Genomic DNA, 20,811 nt, shown 5'->3' on the forward strand with positions numbered 1-20,811 from the left:
GAGGAATCGCATCTTTGCCAGAAATAGGTTCGAGTCCCGACCTGATGTAAGGAAATTTCACTCACATGCCTAAACTGTTCAAACCTTGATTTATGAGCATTCTAAATTCAGTTTAATGAGAAATCGAAGGCATAACATAAGGCCAGAAAAAAAAGAAGAAATCAAAGGCATTAAATGAACAAAGCAGTTTTATTTTATCTGATATGAGTCAATACAAATCTAAACAAGTCATTATAGCCATAGTTCTCATTGCCTGCCTGTTATTATTTCTAAAGTTATGCATAAAGTTTTTTTTATAAATATTATTTTAGTGGAAATGATTAGCTTTTATTCTTCTCTTTTGTTTAATATATTCTATGAAAGTTAATAAAAATCCAAACAAGTAATTTTAAGCATTGTCATTCTGTTGTTAGGAGGCTGTGCAAATCTGCCTGTTGTTTTTAAAGATATGCACTAACATTTTTTAAATGTTTATAGTGGAACTCATTAGCTTTTATTCTACATTTTAATGTAATTGATGGCCTAAAATGTTCACCTTTACTGAAATTAATAACCTTAAAGTTAGGCATAGTTTTATTTAATAGACTTCATTGTAATTAATAGTAAAATAATATTTAAAAATAGTATTTTTCAGCTTTATTGTATTCAATGTAAACTGATATTACTGAAAAAAGAAAACGGACCAAAATTCAAGTTTCAATAATTTTATTCATGCATACATTATTTAATTGACAAGTGTTTTTATAATAAAACTACAATTATTGTAATTTCCTAGATGGTAGCATTAATTGACATTTATTTTGAAAGGACATCTACTGAGATACAGGGTAAAGGGAAAGTTTGACAGTGTGAATAATATGCAAAGCAAAGAATTGGACTTGAACTTATAGGGATGCTGCCTCTGCTTATGGGGCATGAGCACTACCAACTAAGTATACATTTCATGTAATCTAAAATCACTTTGAAACAGCAGCGGCATGGCTGTGGTCGTCTAGTATCCCTGAGGTTGTGGTTTATTTATTTATTTATTTTATTTTATTTTATTTATTTATTTTTTACGGAAGCGTATTGCATTCACTTGAAAATAAAAAAAAAGTCCTGTTTTTTTAAATAAATTTTTTTCCCTCTGTTTTTCTGAATAATTTTTTTTCTGTTTTTTTAAATCATTTTTTTTCCTCTGTTTTTCGGAATAATTTTTTTTCTGTTTTTTTAAATCATTTATTTTCCTCTGTTTTTCGGAATAATTTTTTTTCTGTTTTTTTAAATATTTTTTTTTCCTCTGTTTTTCTGAATAATTTTTTTTTCTGTTTTTCTGAATAATTTTTTTTCAGTTTTTCGGACTAATTTTTTTTTAAGGGGTTTTCCCTCAGAGATTAGAGAACAAACAACAATACAGTATACACATTCATTCCTTTATTGAGAGCCAGTAAGTAAAGATGACCATCTTATTTAGTTTAATCAAGTTTTATTTTGATATGGGTTTAAGGCACTGGGAGATAGTCCTGTCTTTGAGTTATATAGACGGTATTATTATTAGTTTGTCGACTTTACGCAGGCACCTGAGGACTTTGCATTTGTTCAGGAGGAAAGCCCATTCAGATCTGCTAGATATAGCAATGTTTGTCCAGGATCAGTTGGATAGATATGGCATGCTCCATGGCTACAAAATGATGCATTTGAAATGCATTCAGGCTGGCTATGTGGTGACTCAAGAAACGATCAGGATACTGATGAAAATACTGGATCCGCATGGTGTGCTACTGAGGCGCAGGAATCGCCTTCGGCGCCGTATCTACCAGAATCCAGGCCCAAACTTTTTGTGGCATGTAGACTCTTATGACAAACTCAAACCGTACGGAATCTGCATCAATGGTGCAATAGATGGGTTTTCACGAATGGTGATATGGCTACATGCTTATTCTTCAAACAGTAATCCGAAGATAATCGCTGGATACTTTATTAATGAGGTATCATCAAGGAATGGAACTTGTGCCCGAATTCGTTCGGACCTTGGCACTGAGAACTGTTATATTGAACAAATGCAGATGTTCTTGAGGGACGGCCATCAGGACAACTTTTCGCACAGATGCTATCTGTATGGATCAAGCAATCACAACCAAAGAATTGAGAACTGGTGGAGTTTTTTAAGGAGGCAACACGCACAGTTTTGGATGAACCTGTTCCAAGACCTAAAAGATTCGGATTTCTTTTCTGGTGACTTCCTGGATAAAAGTATCATTCAGTTCACATGTCTTGAAATAATAGAGGTAAGAACAGAAATAACTACTATTTTTCCCCTCATAGTGCACCTGCTTAAGATGTTTTACTTCAATCGTAGTAAAATGCCACACTGTGGGTCAGTTTGTGTGTGGTATTCATGTAATGTGCTTAGATAGTGGAAAAATGTTCACTGTCTTTAGGTTATAGGATTCCACACATTAAAGGAAGAGGCCAGTATTATCAGCAGTATACTGCAGCCTATATTCAAATTACCAGTACTTAAAAAGTGTGAAAATTAAGCAAAATGTTCCCGTTAGCGTTTGTTCTTAGTTACATGATGCAGTTAGTTAAGCCTATTGTAGATGTTGAGAGCAGATTTGGACTAAATTACTGTCTAGTTTGGATCATGTTGTCTACTGTACTGCAAAAAATGTGTGAACCATTGTATATCACTTTCTTTATTTATACTTATTTAGAAAGAACTACAGGAAGTTGTTCACCTCTGGAACACTCACAGAATTCGCCCAAGCAGGAATGCTGTGTCTCCAGGTGGGCGCCCAGTGATGATGTACACCTTACCCCAACTTTTTGGTGCTAGAGAGTACCTGAAAAAGGTATCCCAACAAAAGATTGAAGCCTGCAGAGAGGAATGCCTTCAGAGGGGACCGTACCCCTGTGATGACACAGTGTTTGACATTTGCTGCCTTGTTATGGCAGAAAATAATCTTCATCCACCCACCTGTCCAGAGGAAGCCATTGAGCTTTATATGTTCTTACGTGCTTACATGCGAGCTCAGATTGTATGAACGCAATCTGCTTTATTGGATCAATTGACATGATGTAAGCTTCCGAATTTTACCTGTAAAGGGTATTTAGTTACAGCTGTAAACAATGGTGAATTTTATACTAATGAACATCTCCACTTTGTGCTTTTCTATATCTTCTGTCTATTCATTATTGAGGAAATCGGTTTTGACAGTTAATGAAAAAAATGGAAGACCTTGGTTTCATTATAAAAAGAGCAGTCAAGGAAAACGAAAATAAAAAATGATCAATATAACACTATATAATACAGTATCCTATCCACGTGTGTATGCTTAATGTCAAATGTAGCTCTTACAAACAGAATATCTATTAATACCAAAGTGAAATATTTGTTCCTCTTTTGATATTTTGTTATTGTGCATTATACCACTAAGGAAGTATACTGTACCTTCCTAATTTTTGTAACTCTTGAAGAGATGTCAGGTGTAATTTGTAGCACATGTAATACAATTTTGGTAATTGTATTGGATTTTCATGTCATCTATCATAAATAGATCAGACATTCATATGTATTTGAATGCAATGTCGCTGTATACATTTGTTAAAAAGGAGTTGCCATTAAACTTTCAGCAAATGAAGCATACTGTATGAATAACTGTTATTAGTGCAAGCATCTTGACCTGAGTTTGCATACATTTGATACATGTAACCTTTTGCAATAAAAGCACCTAAAGAAACATGACCAATATTCACACTGTAGTACATACATAAACATGTCTCAGAAAGTATGATTTCTGAACTACATGACTACATGAAAACTACTTTTTAATTGAACAGATCCACTTTTGCTGTCAATATTAACATCTAATATGAGGTAGTGTTTCAACTTGTATTATTTAACAGTGGGAAATATAACAGAGCTTGTGCCAGCCGAAATGGGAAATACCCATGGTCCTCCAGTCCCTTGGCCAATATGATGATATGATGGCACCCTCACATCTGCACCTTCAGCTGCACAGTCTAGGAATTCTGTCCAGAAGGCAGCGTATACATCTCTGGACACGCCATCAGCATTTCTCCAATTATTGAGCTGTCAATCTACAATAAAAAACAAAAATATATACATTAGACATGAAAATCTGAAACTTTATGTCCAAGACTATTTACTTATAGGCAAGACAACCAATCATCAGTGCAGATGATAACACAATAGACAGTATGAAACAATACAAAAACTTATGAAGCTGGCAATAATGAAGTGTGCTGAATCTGCTGATATAACATCTGACATATACGTTTAGAACAATTTTTATACAAGTAATAGAGAATACGCAGACCATAACTGAGAGAACCTGATGACACTACATGTGAAAAGTGCTGTTCCCAATTAAGTGTAAAGTCTACACCAGTTTACAGAAGTTCATTTTGTTTTGCAAATGCATATCTTATAATCCTATAACAGTGCAGTACCCATCAGCTCCTGAATCTACTCAAAGCTGTGGATGCAAGTCTTTTCCTAAGGTAAAATGTGTTAATTTTGGGGCTGCAGCTATGGTTTGTTTTTGAGAATTTATTTCTCTTCTGATTATCGTCTCGATTAATTGATTTAAAAAAAAAGATTTTTGCATTATCAAACCATAATAGAAAATGATACCTAACAGAAATGACAGGCCAGTTAACTAGACCTAACAATTGCTTTTGTTCATGAAAACAAAAAATGTGCTGTAATATTGTTGTCCCCTTTGGGTTGTCTTCATCATATGTGTGAGTGCGTGCGTGCGTTCGAATGGTGGGGCATAGCTGACGTGCTGACAGATGTGTGAGAGTACTTTGATTAAGCGCAAAGCCAATCAGTCTGCGTTCATGGAAGACTGTTAGAAATCATTGATCATTAACTGTTGAAATAACAAGATTTGGACCATTTTAGGTTAAAAAAAAACGTCTCATAATAACTGTTTAAATTGATAAGTGATAACCTATCAACTAATTGTTGCACCTGTAGTTACTTTAGCATGATAGTAAACGTGTTGTTCTAACTGTTCTTACACCATGTAAGTAATTTGCATGACCATGACGTCTACAGTGCATCTCTAAGTTATCAAGCGTGTTTCATTTGTTGCACATTCCTATACTGGAAAAATGCAATGATGACCCTTAGTCTTACTTTGACAGTACTGAACACTTCACATACTGTATATTTGTTCTGAAAATATGTCGTAAAATAATTTTAAAACGTGATATTTAAAACCAATCCTGAAAAAAAAAAAAGGAAATTGTTTGTATATTCATTTGTATATTTCTATAGCAGTGATGTCTACATCAAGCTGCATTGTTGGAAGGGACAATTGACAAATATAAATATTCAAACCTCTGGAGTCACATGTGGTCAGCTATATGTATAGGTGTATAAAAAAATAATTGAAATTTTGTTAAATATTAAAATATACTTGAGACAAAATACTACATGTAGCTTTGCAGGAACAAATTTCCTGTGACTTACATGATCCTGCTGCATTTTCTGAATGCGCTCCTCAGGAACACCTCTGTTGCGTAAAAATGCCCACAGACCATTATCTTGTGGAAGGCCAGGGGTTGATGATGCAGCCATTGCAGCTAGCACTACAAAAATACAGGAAAAGGCCAAATCTATATGAATAATCATTTCAAAGTCAACCTCAGAGTAAATATTGTGCTCACTCAAATTACCAATCAAACTGGTTTGTGTTGTGTGTCCTTTTGTGTGTCAAAGTTTATTCATTAACAATAATATTATACTAATAGTACATTAGACTAAAGCCAACATAGAATAGTAGTCAGAGTAGGGTTTTAGTAGTAGTCTTACTTTTGTCATTATTAATGATCAATTGTTTTAGTAGTAGTCTTACTTTTGTTATTATTAATGATCAATTAGAAAACAGTTCATCAAGATCTGGGCTTTGCAACGTCCTTCCTTCATCGTTACATGCTTAAAACAGGTGTCCCGTGCTAAACAATATGTTACGACTCTCATTTGAGCCATAATAATAATGAACGTTATCTAGGGTGACCAAATGTGTCCTTTTTGGGACGACAGACCATTTTTTAAGTCCTTTCATGAATTCATGAAAATGTCCGGTTGGCATTACGTGACTTATAGGAGGTGAAGTACACTGTGTAGCTTCGACTGCTACCACAATTTCAAGGCCGGGGCGAGTGTCCTCTTTTTATGGAAATGGGAATATAGTCACCCTAACGACGTTATCTGATTAAGCATAGTGTTTGCGCATATTTAGCATATAACGTTACGACGTAGCCTACATACGGCTCGTTCTACCTAAGGTACGGGAGCGTAGTAGTGCATACTGTACTTGCATATAAACGACGTTATGACGAATGGCTCGTTCTACTTTTGTCAAGTGAAGGATGATCAATGCCCAGCGGGAATCCCTCCTGAATCCCGCTGGGCATTGCTTAAGCAAACTGTTAGCTTACTAAAATCATACCGATCGAATGATATGTACGTGTACTTGCATGCTCCATAACATACAATGATATACCTACCTTACACTAAGACATTAATAATAGTGAGTGTGTTACCAATTAAGGTACATGCCTTACCTTAACTGAGCCAGGAGGTACGTTGGAGGTATGCGGGAAAGTGTCCGCCATTAGCGAGTCGGCAACAAGTCAATTGGAGTTCAGAGGTCAAAAAAAATTTACTCCGAAAAACAGAACACCAGCTCTGTTTTTCGGAATAATTTTTTTTCCTTGTTTTTTTAAATCATTTTTTTTCCTGTTTTTTTTTAAAAATATTTTTTCCCCGTTTTTCTGAATAAATTTTTTTTCAGCCTGTTTTTCTATACGGAAAATTACTCCGAAAAACAGAAAAAAAAATATTCAGAAAAACAGAGGAAAAAAAATTATTTAAAAAAACAGAAAAAAAATTATTCAGAAAAACAGAGGGAAAAAAAATTATTTAAAAAAACAGGACTTTTTTTTTTTTTCAAGTGAATGCAATACGCTTCCGTAATTTTTAGGTTGTGGTTTCTGGCGGCACGGTGGAGGGCTGGTTAGCACATCCGCCTTCCAGTGCAGAGGACCTGAGATTGAGTCCAGGCTTCGGCCTTCCTGGGTGGAGTTTGCATGTTCTCCCTGTGCTTGCTAGGGTTTCCTCCCACATTCCAAAGACATGCATGGCAGGTTAATTGAACACTCCAAATTGTCCATAGGTGTGATTGTGAGTATGGTTGTTCATCTCTGTGTTCCCTGCGATTGGCTGGCAACCAGTTCAGGGTGTACCCCGCCTATTGCCCGAAGCCAGCTGGAATAGGCTCCGGCGCCCCCCGCGATCCTTGTGAGGAAAAGTGGTTAAGAAAATGGATGGAGGTTGTGGTTTCTATCCCTGGCCTTTGTGACCATGTCAAAGTATCCTTTAAGCAAGATACTGAACTCCCATTTGCTCCTGATGCTGTGTCAGAAGGTAAATGAGTAGTCAAAATGTAAAGCGTTTTGAGGGCATCGTAAGGAATTTTCATAACAGTAAATTGTTGCTATTTTAAACCCAATATCAGTTGTTTTTTCCGCCAGTTGTTTGACATGTTTTGAAAGATGGTGCATTATTATTTTTGTGTCATATACTGTTCTATTACATCAAACAAATGATCATGTCATTGAAAACAACTAATAGAATTTTCTGATTAAGCATTAAAAACAACCGGAAAATAAATAAATAAAACTACTACTACAAACTTTAATTATGGGGGGGAAACTATTTTTATGAGAAGTAGTTTTCTGTTATTTCACTGTATTTATATGTACTTGGTGCCCCAGTTGTCGCAAAATTACCGTTTTTTTTCTTTTTCTTCTTCCCCCATACTAAATATGGTGCAAAACTCACTTGTAAAAAAAGTCTTAATTTGTATTTGTAAAAGTCGTGATTTGTACCTGTAAAAAAAAATGTGTACCTGTAAAAAAAAAAAATTGTATCTGTAATAAAAATTTGTACCCGTAAAAAAAATTTTGTATCTGTAATAAAAATTTGTACCTGTAAAAAAAAAGTGTATGTGTAAAAAAAATGTGTATCTGTAAAAACTAATTTGTACCTGTAAAAGTCATGATTTGTACCTGTACAAAAAAAATGTGTACCTGTAAAAAAAAAAAATTGTATCTGTAATAAAAATTTGTACCCGTAAAAAAAAAAATTGTATCTGTAATAAAAATTTGTACCTGTAAAAAAAAAAGTGTATGTGTAAAAAAAATGTGTATCTGTAAAAACTAATTTGTACCTGTAAAAGTCATGATTTGTACCTGTACAAAAAAAAAATTGTACCTGTACTGAAAGTGTAAATTTGTATCTGTAAAAGTTGTGATTTGTACTTGTAGAAATGACAACTTGTAGTCAAAGAAGTCGCCACTAGGTGTCACAAGTGTTTTTTCTGCTGCTTTCCAGTGACGTAAGTTTTGCACCAAATGTACCGCGACGTATGGGGCAAATTGATTTGTACTTGTAGAGCGCTGTGATTTGTACTCGTAGAGAAGGGGGCGGGCTCTGGTGCAATGGATGGTTGTTTTGACCAATCAAGTGAGAAGGATTTGAGCGGACTGAAGCGCAAACTCATTGGTTTAGCGAACGACGGTGGCGGGACTCGTGGTCGCGGAAGGATACAAGCAGGTATCAGGTATACAAAGTGTCCCAAAAGTCTCTTTACAATTATAACAATTTTGAGATATTTGAAGAACCTTTATTTTTGTGAGTTTTTTTTTTAACTTAATTTAATATACCTCTATATGGTCATCATCATTTACACCAGGCACATGAAAACGGTACTCCATTTGTTGCCATGTTTGCTGTACGTTTACCATCCATCAACACAGTATCTGAAACAAATAAATTCAATATGAATAAATACTTTATTTAATAAACACTGGTTAAAATGAAACAAATCTGGTTAAGACATCTCAACAACTGCCTTTGTAATATATTGTTTTAAAAATTGTAAACAGATGTTATGGACACCCTGTATTTCTCTCTAGGAACTGCTGCTGAATCTTTTACTGGCCCGACTCCATAACAGACTATCAGGTGCCCTTGAGCGTGCCCCTCTGGACCTGGACTATCTGCAATTTATAATTTCACAGGACATGGTTTTACTAAGTGCACTAGCTAACCAAATTCAGATCCCTCAGCAAGTGTATGAAGCCCTTACTGATGTGCATGGTCTACTCTCTGCCCAAGATGAAATGGAGCTTCATGTAACGGTTCCTGTGGGGAGAACAAAACCTGGTTGTCCAAAAATTTTAATATGTAGGGAATATGTTTCGGAGCTCCTCAGCATAGGGCTATCTGCAACGTACATTGCCAGACTTTTAGGAGTTTCTAGGTGGACGCTGCAGAGAAACATGAACAGCTGGGGTATTTCTGTTAGGGCCTTGTACAGTCAACTGACTAATGATGAGCTTGACAACCTGGTGTCACAAACACACCTCTGCAACCCACATGCTGGGTACAGATTAATGATGGGATTGTTGCGGGCACAGGGGCATCGTGTAGTGGCAGAGGATTCGTGAATCGATGCATAGGGTTGACACAGCAGGAATTGTGCTGAGAATGTCAGCGTTGAGGTGTGTTGTTCGCAGAACATACTCTGTCCCAGGCCCAAGATCGCTGATGCATATAGACACAAACCACAAACTTATAAGGTTGGTTATGTTTTTCAAATCAAAACATATTACCTGTACATGACTTAACTATGTACAAAAAAAGTCATAATACCTAATGTTTTTCTTTATCTCAAATGTGATTGAAGGTACAATATGGTGATATTTGGAGGAATCGATGGTTTCTCAAGGAAGGTATAAATAATTGGATATTCCCTTTAAAGGTCTAAACTTTTTGTCATCGAATCAGGTATTTAAATTGTGATTAGTTGTTTTTTGTTTTTGAAGACCTTCAGATTGTAGCACTAGTTTAGGATGGCTACCTCAGAAATCGGTTTTATTTTCTTTGGGAGCACCTTTGTATTTGTATTCTTCAATGGTAACATAATAGTACTGTAATACTCTTACTTACAGTCATTTTAGTTGTAAAGCTTTAATTGCACTTACAGTAACAAATCAAAACTCCATCATCTGTTACCTGTTACTTTATGCTAAGACTTCGCTGGCACTCTTCGTCTGAGAATTAGATTACATGTTTTCTTTTTTGACATTTTATAAAGACTAGTGCCATTACACCAATTGCATTGAGTATTATTGTTGCATTTTACCTTTTTAAATATAATCCTGTTTTAACTACTACATGACTGTTAGGGGTTATTAAAATTGAATTTGTTAAGCGCTTTGAAATTGACACTTAAAATTGATATTGTTATTGTTAACCCACTTTGATCATTTGAAAATAAAAAGTACAGTTGTTTGAAGTCATAATGGGACAATTATATTCTTCTCACATAGATAATGTATCTTGCTGTTGCAAATAATAACAGAGCCTCCACAACCCTTGCCTTCTTCAATGAGGCTGTTGAGAAGTATGGCTTACCTCAAAGGTTAGTCAGACATCATCACCTAGCCTATCCTACCCTTAATAATGTCAATCTACCTGTTCTAACCATTGACTTGTTTTAAGGTTTTCGTTTCAGTGAAGTGTAATGCATAATTAATAGGAGTTCTCACTTTTGTTACATTTTCTTCTCAAGGGTTCGTGGTGACCATGGGGTGGAAAATGTGGATGTAGCCCAGCTGATGTTCTCCACAAGAGGAATCGGCAGAAACAGCTTCATTGCAGGGAAAAGTGTGCATAATCAGAGGTACGTTAGAAGACACTTCATTTTTATGGAACTACCACATTCATAACCTTGTAAGTTTACAGGGTGAGTAAAAAAAAAAAAGAATACGGCAAAATCAATACACAATATTAAAAAATAATAATAATAACAACACAGAAAACTTCCGGTTATACACATGTTGTAAATACGTTCAAATTATTCTTGTTTTTGAAGTGGTTAATGTGGCCACCACCAGCAGCACGGGCAACATCTAGCTTATTTGAAAAAGAGAAAAGAGCTTAACTGAATGAAAACTTCACTTAGCAGTCGATGGCTGTGATTGGCCTGGCAGAACCTCAGTGTGTGTGATTTTATTTTTTTCTTCTTGTGGTGGTATGTTAAAGACAAAGTTTATGTTCCACCACTTCCATCAAATATCAATTACAGTACATGAAAGACCGAGTAACAGTTGCAATCAACATTGGCAACTTACGGTTGTCTTTACTGCCAGTGGTAGACACTAGCCACTTGTAAAACCTAAAAACTTGAAGCTATTTACAACACAAGTCCAAGCTACAGTTTTCCATTGTTTTTCATTTTTGCAATATCGCATGATTTTTAATTTTCATTTGATTTGTAGCTTATCCCCTTGAGATGCAACATCTAATTTTCAAAGGCGACATTCCAACACATACAAATAGTAATAATGCACAAAATAAAGGTAAAGAATTCTGCTGTGTTCTTTTTTTAATCACCCTTACTTTCTCATTAATTGAAATTAATGGAATATTTGTTTCATTTATGAAACTGCATTTATCATTTTAAACTACTTTTTTTGTTGATAATAGAAAAAAAACATTTGCTATTGAAATGCTTAAATTTAAAAGGATTTGGAACGATTCATACATGCTCTCAAAAATGATTAAATAATTAATTGGATAGCCAAGTAGTTGATTAATTGTTGCACCCAGTTGCTTGTTTTTCCAAATATGATTCACTCTTTTACATGGTTTAAAAGGTTATCTATGTCTTCTTTAATTAAAAAAAGGGGGGGGGGCACAATTACATTGACTTTACAGAATTGAACGTCTTTGGCGAGATGTCTACACAGCAGTCACTTGCCTCTACTATGCTGTGTTGCACCAAATGGAGGAAGATGATCACTCGGACCTGTCCAGCAGTGTTCCCCTTTTCTGCTGCCATTATGTCTTCATTCCTCGCTTACAAGCCCAGCTTGATGTTTTTAAAGATGGCTGGGACAGTCATCCCATGAGCAGCGAGGGAAATCGTACCCCGAACCAACTGTGGCACATGGGACTGCACTATAATTTACAAGAGTCTAATGATGTTGTAAGTACTTTTAAAAAATTTGGTAAGCAAAACTTACTTTAAACAGACAATGATTATTGTTTTCATATCAACTACAGGATTTGAACATCCCCCTGATAAACTGGGAGAGTAGTGGCCTTGTGTCCAGCGACACCGACTCTTGTGTCTATGTGCCTGAAACTGACTGCCCTTTGACACCTCAAGAACTGGCTGGACTCCATGCTGCTGTGGATCCAGCAGGACCTTCTACATGCGTGGGAGTAGACCATTATTTGGCTGCAGTGAACTACATGCACAGTATAAACTATGTGTAGGGTCTAACCAAGTGCTTCTGGGCTGTTATTTGTTTAAAACTGCCTGCACTAAATGACGTTTTATGATTTAGTACTATATTAAGTTTGTATTTTTTTTTTTAATTGCTTAAACTTTAAGAAAACAACCTGTTAAAAGTGGAGCACATTCATTTCCAGTAAATGTATATTTAAAAATAAACTATTCAATCAGCAAGCAGACTCTTTAATGACATTGACATAACAATTTGGTTCATTGATTGTACTGCAAACTACACTAAAACGTTGATAGTTATTTGAATTGTCTTTTCGTACAAATGGACAATGAACTGTAATAAGAACCTATCTAGCGAAACATCAGAACTACATTATTTAAAGTAATGAAATAAAGATTTTGATCTACACCAAACCAAAACCAGTATCAGTTGTGGCTATGCAGTTCTTTAAATGGTCACTGAATTCTGTGTAATGGCTGTAGTGGCCAGGCAACTTTAAGTTTTGGAAGCATGTAGAAGACGTGGGATGTTCCGCTCTCACCACCTCCACTTTCATATCTGGCATGGGTATCTCCCATCCCACCCAGAACTTTAGGAGCCTTTTAAGATTCTCTTGAGACTCTAAAAAAAAAAAGAAGAAAAAGTGAAATTAAATTGTGCATGCTATTAAGTAACAATAATCAAAAAGATTACAGTTTTTATAATTGTTTTTATTTTATTTATGTATTTTTTTTTGGGTGAAAAAAAACGGGTTCTGCAACATCTGGGAAAAAAAGTGATCCCTGCTAGAGGATGATTATTTAAGAAAATCAAATCACAGATGTTCCTATAAATAACTGATTAAAATTCTGCCTTGTAGCAATATGTGTATGCTTATGCTTAATACTCATAATACAACTTGTGTTCATAAACAAGAACAAATGGTTAAAACAAACTTTTAATTTTCAACCACATTTGAAAATCTGCATTTATGCATTACAAAATGTGTACAAATATCAACATGTAATTTACCTGTCCTCACAAGCTGACGCAAGTACCCCATCATTCTACATCTACAGTCAACGGAGTAACCATCTTCATCATCCAACCCAGATTCCTCAGGCCATTTGATTAGGTCCAAAACAACCTAGGACAGCAAATGAGACAATCATTATGGCAACATAGTTGGCATTGAACCAATTCATTCTATTTTACAATTTTCTCTCTAATTTATGCAAATGGTCAATCCACACATGGGTGTTAATTGTGTGAAGGCTGATGTTGTGGTCTCAACAGCTTAACAATGAAATCTGTATCCTGCTGAGGGAAACAACATGTGATTGTTGATTTCTCGTCAGACTTTGTTCAAGGTTGGAATTGTTCACTGAGCTTTTACTATGTATAACTGTGATTTCCTACTGTGTGCCTGTTCAATGAACGCACCCTAAGTCCACTGCAGGAATGATTGCTGCTTTTTCTTCTGCTTCTTCACGAAAAACATTTGCTCTTGTCACAAAACGTTTCTAAAACTGAAAATTGAAAACCACACGTGTTCTTCATGTGCTTATTGAAAACATGCGTAGGCAATGCCAATGCTGTTGCATAGCTTATGTGGACGTCCAGCGAGCACTACACTTAATAAGATTAATTAGTGCTTCATGCTTCTCCACGAGCAGTGCACGTCCAGCGAGCGCTTCAGTGCGTGAAGCTATCTTCCTGCGCCCTCTAGCACACACGCGGAAAGAGGCGTGTTGCTTACTTAAGGCGTTTTCCACATACCGGTAGATATAAAACAGAGTTGGTGGGCTGTCTCGTATTTATTTTTTTTAAGTACCGGTACTAAGAAAAAAAATATACTGAGCCGTTTTTGACACCAAAATATCAAGGTACGGTACTGGCACCAGTATCCCGTGCAACACTATTTTCATTACACTTTTGCGAAATACTTGTATTTAGACATGTCTCAAAAACAATGGGAGCGTAAATTTTTTGGGGCGATATTTGCATTTTTTGAAATTACAGTGTTTCCATTAACAGTTTGCTTTTGCGCAACTTGCATTTTGCGCAAATCTGAGGGTAATGGAAAAACACATATACAGAAGGAAACAAAACATTAAAAAACAATACAAGACTCAAGTGTAGAATTGTCTTTTAGGCTTACCTCCGCTTGATCGGCATTGTCACCCATATTTATGGTCCTCCTCCCAAGACCCGCTTCCAAGAGAAAAGGTTCCTCTTTTGGCGTTTTTTCTATGTTTGTTGATAGCAGACAGAACTGCAGTTCTATCAACTTACAGACAGAAACATTATGAGGATTTGCCAAACTTCTTTTGCGCTTCTGACCTCGAGAAGCAAACACTGGGAAACATCTATGAAGCACAAAAAGTTTTTAATTAGTGAACAATTCAATGGTACAAAGTTGTTGTTTTTTAAAGCTACATACCACATGAGTACTCTCATTCTAAAATCGTAATATCGTTAACCAATGTAATATTGGCTTCCATTTTTCAAAAACAAGCTATCACATTGTAATGGTCATTTACCTCTGCATCTCTTGCTGCACTGTGCCTGGTCTGGCTATGACACTGCTGGTAGGCGTCATAGCTGCTGGTTGAACAGTGCGCTGGGATGTAGGTTGAGCAACAGGTGTAGAACTTGTGGTGCTTCCAAGCTGATGACTTAAGCAGTCAAGCAGCACACGGACTGCTGATTCCACATTTTGTGTATTCTGAAAATATAGAGATATGTGAAGGCTACATACAGCAATTAGAGACAGCTGGAACATGAGATTTTTGAGTGACTAAAAGGATGTGTTGTCACGTGAAGAACAGCTGAAAAATGAAAAGATACATTAATTAAATAATTGTTTAATGGATCAAATACAAGACATTCCCAAAAAAGAGGGGCAAACAACCAACTACAGCACTACAAATCACACAAAAGGGCTCATCTCGATTGTCTTAATTGAAACATACAAATAGGAGCTCCAAGTTGTCCCTCAAATCTTTGGAAGCAACTCAAAAGATGTTCTTGTGCAGCCGTTTTAAGGAGGGAGTAAATTGTTTTAAAGACACATCTTGGAACAAAGATGGACCACTGAAAAGATTTCATGGGTCAGCTTAAGTAACGGGTCCACCGATAGATCCTCTAAGGAAGTCATATAGCTTCTTGATGTTGAGGTTTGAAAACCAGCTGGACTGTAAATAATCCTAAACTAATATTGCATTGTTTATCATATTGGATAGTATATCATATTTCAGATTTAATATACAGTAAATATTTTGTTGCAGTATGTCTGTTCTTTTTTGTGAAGTGTTTGATACTAATGACTTAATTGTATGTGGTTGGCGACGATGTGTCCTGCTTGTATCCTTCCGCGAGTCCCGCCACCGTCGTTCGCTAAACCAATGAGTTTGCGCTTCAGTCCGCTCAAATCCTTCTCACTTGATTGGTCAAAACAACCATCCATTGCACCAGAGCCCGCCCCCTTCTCTACGAGTACAAATCACAGCGCTCTACAAGTACAAATCAATTTGCCCCATACGTCGCGGTACATTTGGTGCAAAACTTACGTCACTGGAAAGCAGCAGAAAAAACACTTGTGACACCTAGTGGCGACTTCTTTGACTACAAGTTGTCATTTCTACAAGTACAAATCACAACTTTTACAGATACAAATTTACACTTTCAGTACAGGTACAAAAAAAAATTTGTACAGGTACAAATCATGACTTTTACAGGTACAAATTTGTTTTTACAGATACAAATTTGTTTTTACAGATACACATTTTTTTTACACATACACATTTTTTTTTTTACAGGTACAATTTTTTATTACAGATACAAAAATTTTTTTTACAGGTACAAATTTTTATTACAGATACAATTTTTTTTTTTACAGGTACACATTTTTTTTACAGGTACAAATCACGACTTTTACAGATACAAATTTAGACTTTTTTTTTTACAAGTGAGTTTTGCACCATATTTACCTCCATATCACAGGCTCCTGGAGAACCTCTTGCCTTCTGAACGAGAAGGTAAGCTGCATCTTCTTCTTGATCTCAGCCTCATCTTTTTTCTTCTTTTTTTAACCTCTGTCAGTAGAGTCACCTGCCTCCATACTCTCTCTTGTTTCACCTCTGGGCATGTTTGGACAGAAATTTACTTCTGCCTTCCTAGGCTTCTTTATGTTGGCCACTGGCTTCTCTTGGCCTTTCCGTTATTTCTTCAAAGACTGTAACTGACTGTTGACTGCAACATCAGGATGTCCAGCTCGGCTGAGAAGAATAATTTTATTTTTACATTAAATGCATTTAACATTGCACCACCTTGCGCCGGCAGAAATGTGTTAAAGCAAAAGACTTGGTTCTTAAGATGTGAACAAAATGGATCCCATTATATTTAATTTAAAAAAAAAAAACATACCTGAGCTTTGTTCTGAAGTTCATCATTTTTATTTTCAAGTAGTGCTTCCAACCACAGTAACCATTGCGAGTGCCTTTCTCCAGTAGACATGGGTAGGACTGTATAAGAGCCTTGGCCACTTATTCTAACTGCTCTTACTTTGGATATGCTGTATACTTAATGATTTCTTCAGCTAGGCCTTCGAGAATATCAGAACGTGTTTTTCGGGTAAGAGACGGCAAAGTTCTGTGCGTGTTGAACTCATTAATTCCGGTGTGGAGCATCATCTTTGCTCAGTATGTGTTGTGGAAGCTATGTTGATAGCTGATTAGAACCTTGACTGTAAATCTGGTGGTTAAAATTTCTATTTCACCGAGCTGGGGGCGCCGGCCAGAGCGCCACTTCGTGGCCAGGATGCTTGGAAGGCACGTAAGGTAAGATGGCGGAATAGGGAGGATGCAAGTAGCGGTCACTTTTATCCAACAGCTTGTGCATTTAACAAAAAATCAAATAAAGTCCAGTACGCTCATCAGTCCACTTGTGTTGGTTCCCTTAAGTAGTGTGCCAAGAATCAATGTGTGGTGGTTGAAAACTGTTGTGTAGGGGTATGTGTGTGTGTGTGTGGTCTCTACAAAAGAGAAAGAAATTACAATTACAAACTATACTGAAAATATTAATGTGCTTATTAAATACACCAAACAACTATAAGGCACATTAAATCAGGCGAGCAGACAAACATCACACTCGAGGGCCACGCAACGCCAGCTAATGCTATGCTAGCGCCCACTCATAGTTAGCAGGAGGACTCAAACTGTAAATAAGTAATACATGAAACGGTGATTTCCACTCACCTCACATGGACGCATACTCAGTCAGGAAAACACAGAAACAACTTGAAAGACTTAACACAACGGAGAATAAATCTCAACTACGGCACGCTTCAACTGCTAAACGACGTGCTTGTCGCGGTGGCCACTCTCTCTCGCTCAACTGCAACCGCAAACTCACGAGGACCCAAACTTAGATGCGCAAACAGTGGCTGCCAAAAAAAACAAATACTTGAGTCTTTTGTACAGTATGAGAAGCGAGGAACTACAAAGACTTTGGGCCAAGAACAGGCCCGTGTCTCGGGGGTTGGAAAGATAATGGTATCATTGCTATTGTAGGAGACTGAATCATTTGCTTCATGTGATGAAGTGCTGACACTGGAAGAAGTACCTGGGAGTGTGGTACTGGCATCGGAAAGAGAAGTTGGTCTTGTGGTGCTGGCATCGCTTGTAAGAGGATTAGAGCTAGTTGTCTCAGAAAGTATGCGCACAACTTTTACAGTAGCTTTATCTTCAAGTTCTGAAGTTGATGATAGGTTCATGAACTGACCATCCATTTCTCTGTCTCTGTACTGATTGAAGTCTGAATGGCTCAGTCACTTGGAAGAAAGCCTTTATTTGAAGAACAAATTCCTCCACAGTGTTTGGTATTCCAGATTCAATGGTGAGTTTTCTTGCATCATCTTCACCTCCAAAGAAGACTTTGAGAGTTACATGTGCTGCCATCCTGCTTTGCTAATCTAAGGTGAAGGTCTGGTTATTGAAGACATTTAACATTTTCAATTTGATGTTTTACTGTTTTTGAATTTACTTATAGGCATATCAATGTGATATAATCATGAGTGTTTAAAAGAATATAGTGGGATGGTGATTTTGTGAACTTTATTTGATCTTTGTACCCTCAAATGCTGTTGGAGAGGCAATGTGCATGATGTTGTCAGAGTTTCTTGACACTTAGGGACTGAAGGTCTGGGGTCAGATTTTGATTACTTCTGTTCCCCCAATCAAGAAGGGGAACTGTATAAAGATGTCTGTTTACCATCAACCTTACACCTTTGTTCAATCTAGGAGATGACATGTCTGCCCTTTGTTCAATCAAGAGCCGGGAGGAGGAACCTTTTATCTTTTTTGTATAAATGAGTCGATGTTCTGTAAATTGTCACACACTTGGGATCATCACGTTGCATTCTGATGTGATGTCCTGACTGTGTCTTTAGAGGCCTCTAAATAAATTCTTGCAAGAAAACTTCTTCATCAGATCCTGAATACAATTATTTTGGACACGCAAAGATTACACTTAATATAGTAATTTAATATTCCTTCATTATTTACACCCATGCAAAATGCACGGGCAGGATACAGTATTAGCCTATAACTGATGAGTTAATGAAGACAGAATGTTAGTAAAGGGAGAACAGCCGGTAGGGAGAGAATGTAGTAGTTGAAAGACGGCACAGCGCGGTACCACACCACACCGTGAATGGGAACACACACCTGACAATTTGTGTGTGTGCACCCACAATTTCTTTTAACCACAATTACTGAAAACCCATCCACAGGTACATATAAAATTATAAATATAGTTCAGCGTTGTTGTTAAACATTATGTTCATTGTATATACTGTATTTTTATGAATTTGGCGAAGGTCGACGAGAGTCTCGCGTAAAGTAAGTTAATGGGCGTGTGGCACGGAGTTACTTGCTGCATCGCTGTCGACCAATCAGATGACAGTGATGACACAGCCCCGCTCGGCCCCAGACGACAGGCGCAGCAGAACCACCTCCGAGATGGTTCTAAATGGCGGTTCCATTATAACCGTTCCGCCATGATACAGTCTTATTTAAAATGCGAGCATCCGGGGACAAAATAACATCGTTTTGGTGTAGAACCGGTGTAATGGAAAAGCAGCATTTGAATTTAGGAAGTGGTTCTCTGTTGCAAAGGAATTTCTCACAGCACTGTACATCTGGATCCAACTGTGTAGGCCACAAGTGGGTAGCAATCTCTTAGCTCCTCAAACTGAACAAGGGCAAACTTTCTACATGGTGACAAAGTTAACTGAAAGGCCCTCAAATGATCCTGATACCAAGCAAAATAGAAACAAACTATGAAACTCAGCTAATCTCCCACTATACACATTTGTAGAATATCTGCAAACTCAAACATTCCAGCAGTTGAATCACATACAACCATCATTTACATTTCTGTAGTTGGTCTATATCAACCCGGTTGAGTGAACATCGATGTTCACTACTTTTCAGAGTGATTCCCAAGCCTAGTAAAGATAAAAGGATATTAGATTGTCTTAGACCAATTACACTACTTAATACAGATTATTATTATTTTTAAATCAGGGGCTATTGCAGCTTGTCTTAAAATAGGTTTGTCTGAAATAATTTGTGAAACAATATCTGTTATTTTAAAAGGTTGGTCAATTCACAATAACATTAAACTTGTATGGGATTTGCTTGATTATAGTCAAATAGTTCATGAAAGATGATTTATTTAGTTTTTAGGTTTCTATAAAGCTTTTGACTCAGTTGAACACCACTTTATTATAAAAACGTTAGATTATTTTGGTTTTGGGAAGAAATTTATAGACATTATTGAAATGCTATATAAATACAAACTATTGATGTTTTCTCTAAGGCTTCTGGTTTACAACTCAACTTGAAAAAAAGTGAGATTTTGCCTTTACATGATTGACAATTACAGTCTGTGTGTGATATAGAGGTAAAAAAGAAAGTCAAATATTTGGGGATTGTTATCTCTAAGGACAAAATAATGACAGAAAAAAATTATATCTGTGAAACTGTGGACAAACGTAAATCTGTTTTAAACAGATGGCTGCAATGAGATGTTTCCATTTTTGGAAGGGTTTTATCAACAAAGATAGAGAGCCTGTCAAGCGTTATCTACCCTGCATTTTCTTTACCAATTTAGTCTAAAATGATTAAGATGATAAACACTACAAATTTTAGATTCATATGAAGGAACAGATGCCAGTACATAAGGGAAAATTACATGGTTAAAGGGTATGAAGAAGGCGGTATAAGTGCCATTGATTTTGATTTGAAGTTAAAATAGCTGAAATATTTTGTTACGAATCAGGATTCATTTTGATTTATTGTTCCTAATGTAATCTTCAAAAAAGTGGGGGGTATAGAATTTCTGTTGCGATGTGACTTTGAGTGTAGATCACTACCGGTTAAACTGTCTGATTTTCATCAACAAGCCCTTCACTATTGTAAATTA

At 36.4% G+C, this 20,811-nt stretch overlaps 1 protein-coding gene and 2 long non-coding RNA genes across 3 annotated transcripts; 1 reads left to right on the forward strand and 2 right to left on the reverse strand.

Moving 5' to 3' along the window:
• Positions 1 to 3,793: 3,793 nt before the first annotated feature.
• Positions 3,794 to 6,679, reverse strand: LOC144036687 (uncharacterized). The gene is made up of 3 exons (XR_013288705.1): positions 6,583 to 6,679; positions 5,486 to 5,604; positions 3,794 to 4,083 (listed from the first exon to the last, which is right to left on the reverse strand). It is a non-coding gene; the product is annotated as an uncharacterized LOC144036687 (long non-coding RNA).
• A 1,931-nt stretch (positions 6,680 to 8,610) lies between these two features.
• LOC144036686 (uncharacterized) lies at positions 8,611 to 12,604 on the forward strand. Its single transcript, XR_013288704.1, has 6 exons — positions 8,611 to 9,663; positions 9,771 to 9,816; positions 10,417 to 10,508; positions 10,659 to 10,769; positions 11,807 to 12,077; positions 12,155 to 12,604. It is a non-coding gene; the product is annotated as an uncharacterized LOC144036686 (long non-coding RNA).
• Positions 12,563 to 15,000, reverse strand: LOC144036685 (uncharacterized). The gene is made up of 4 exons (XM_077547509.1): positions 14,865 to 15,000; positions 14,483 to 14,690; positions 13,354 to 13,468; positions 12,563 to 12,963 (listed from the first exon to the last, which is right to left on the reverse strand). Exons 1-4 carry the CDS (start codon positions 14,921 to 14,923, stop codon positions 12,746 to 12,748), a joined length of 600 nt encoding a protein of 199 aa, XP_077403635.1. The 5' UTR covers positions 14,924 to 15,000; the 3' UTR covers positions 12,563 to 12,745.
• Between the last annotated feature and the right edge of the window lie 5,811 nt (positions 15,001 to 20,811).

The sequence above is a fragment of the Vanacampus margaritifer genome, chromosome 16, assembly GCF_051991255.1.
Source record: "Vanacampus margaritifer isolate UIUO_Vmar chromosome 16, RoL_Vmar_1.0, whole genome shotgun sequence".
In the NCBI taxonomy this organism is placed as follows: domain Eukaryota; kingdom Metazoa; phylum Chordata; class Actinopteri; order Syngnathiformes; family Syngnathidae; genus Vanacampus; species Vanacampus margaritifer.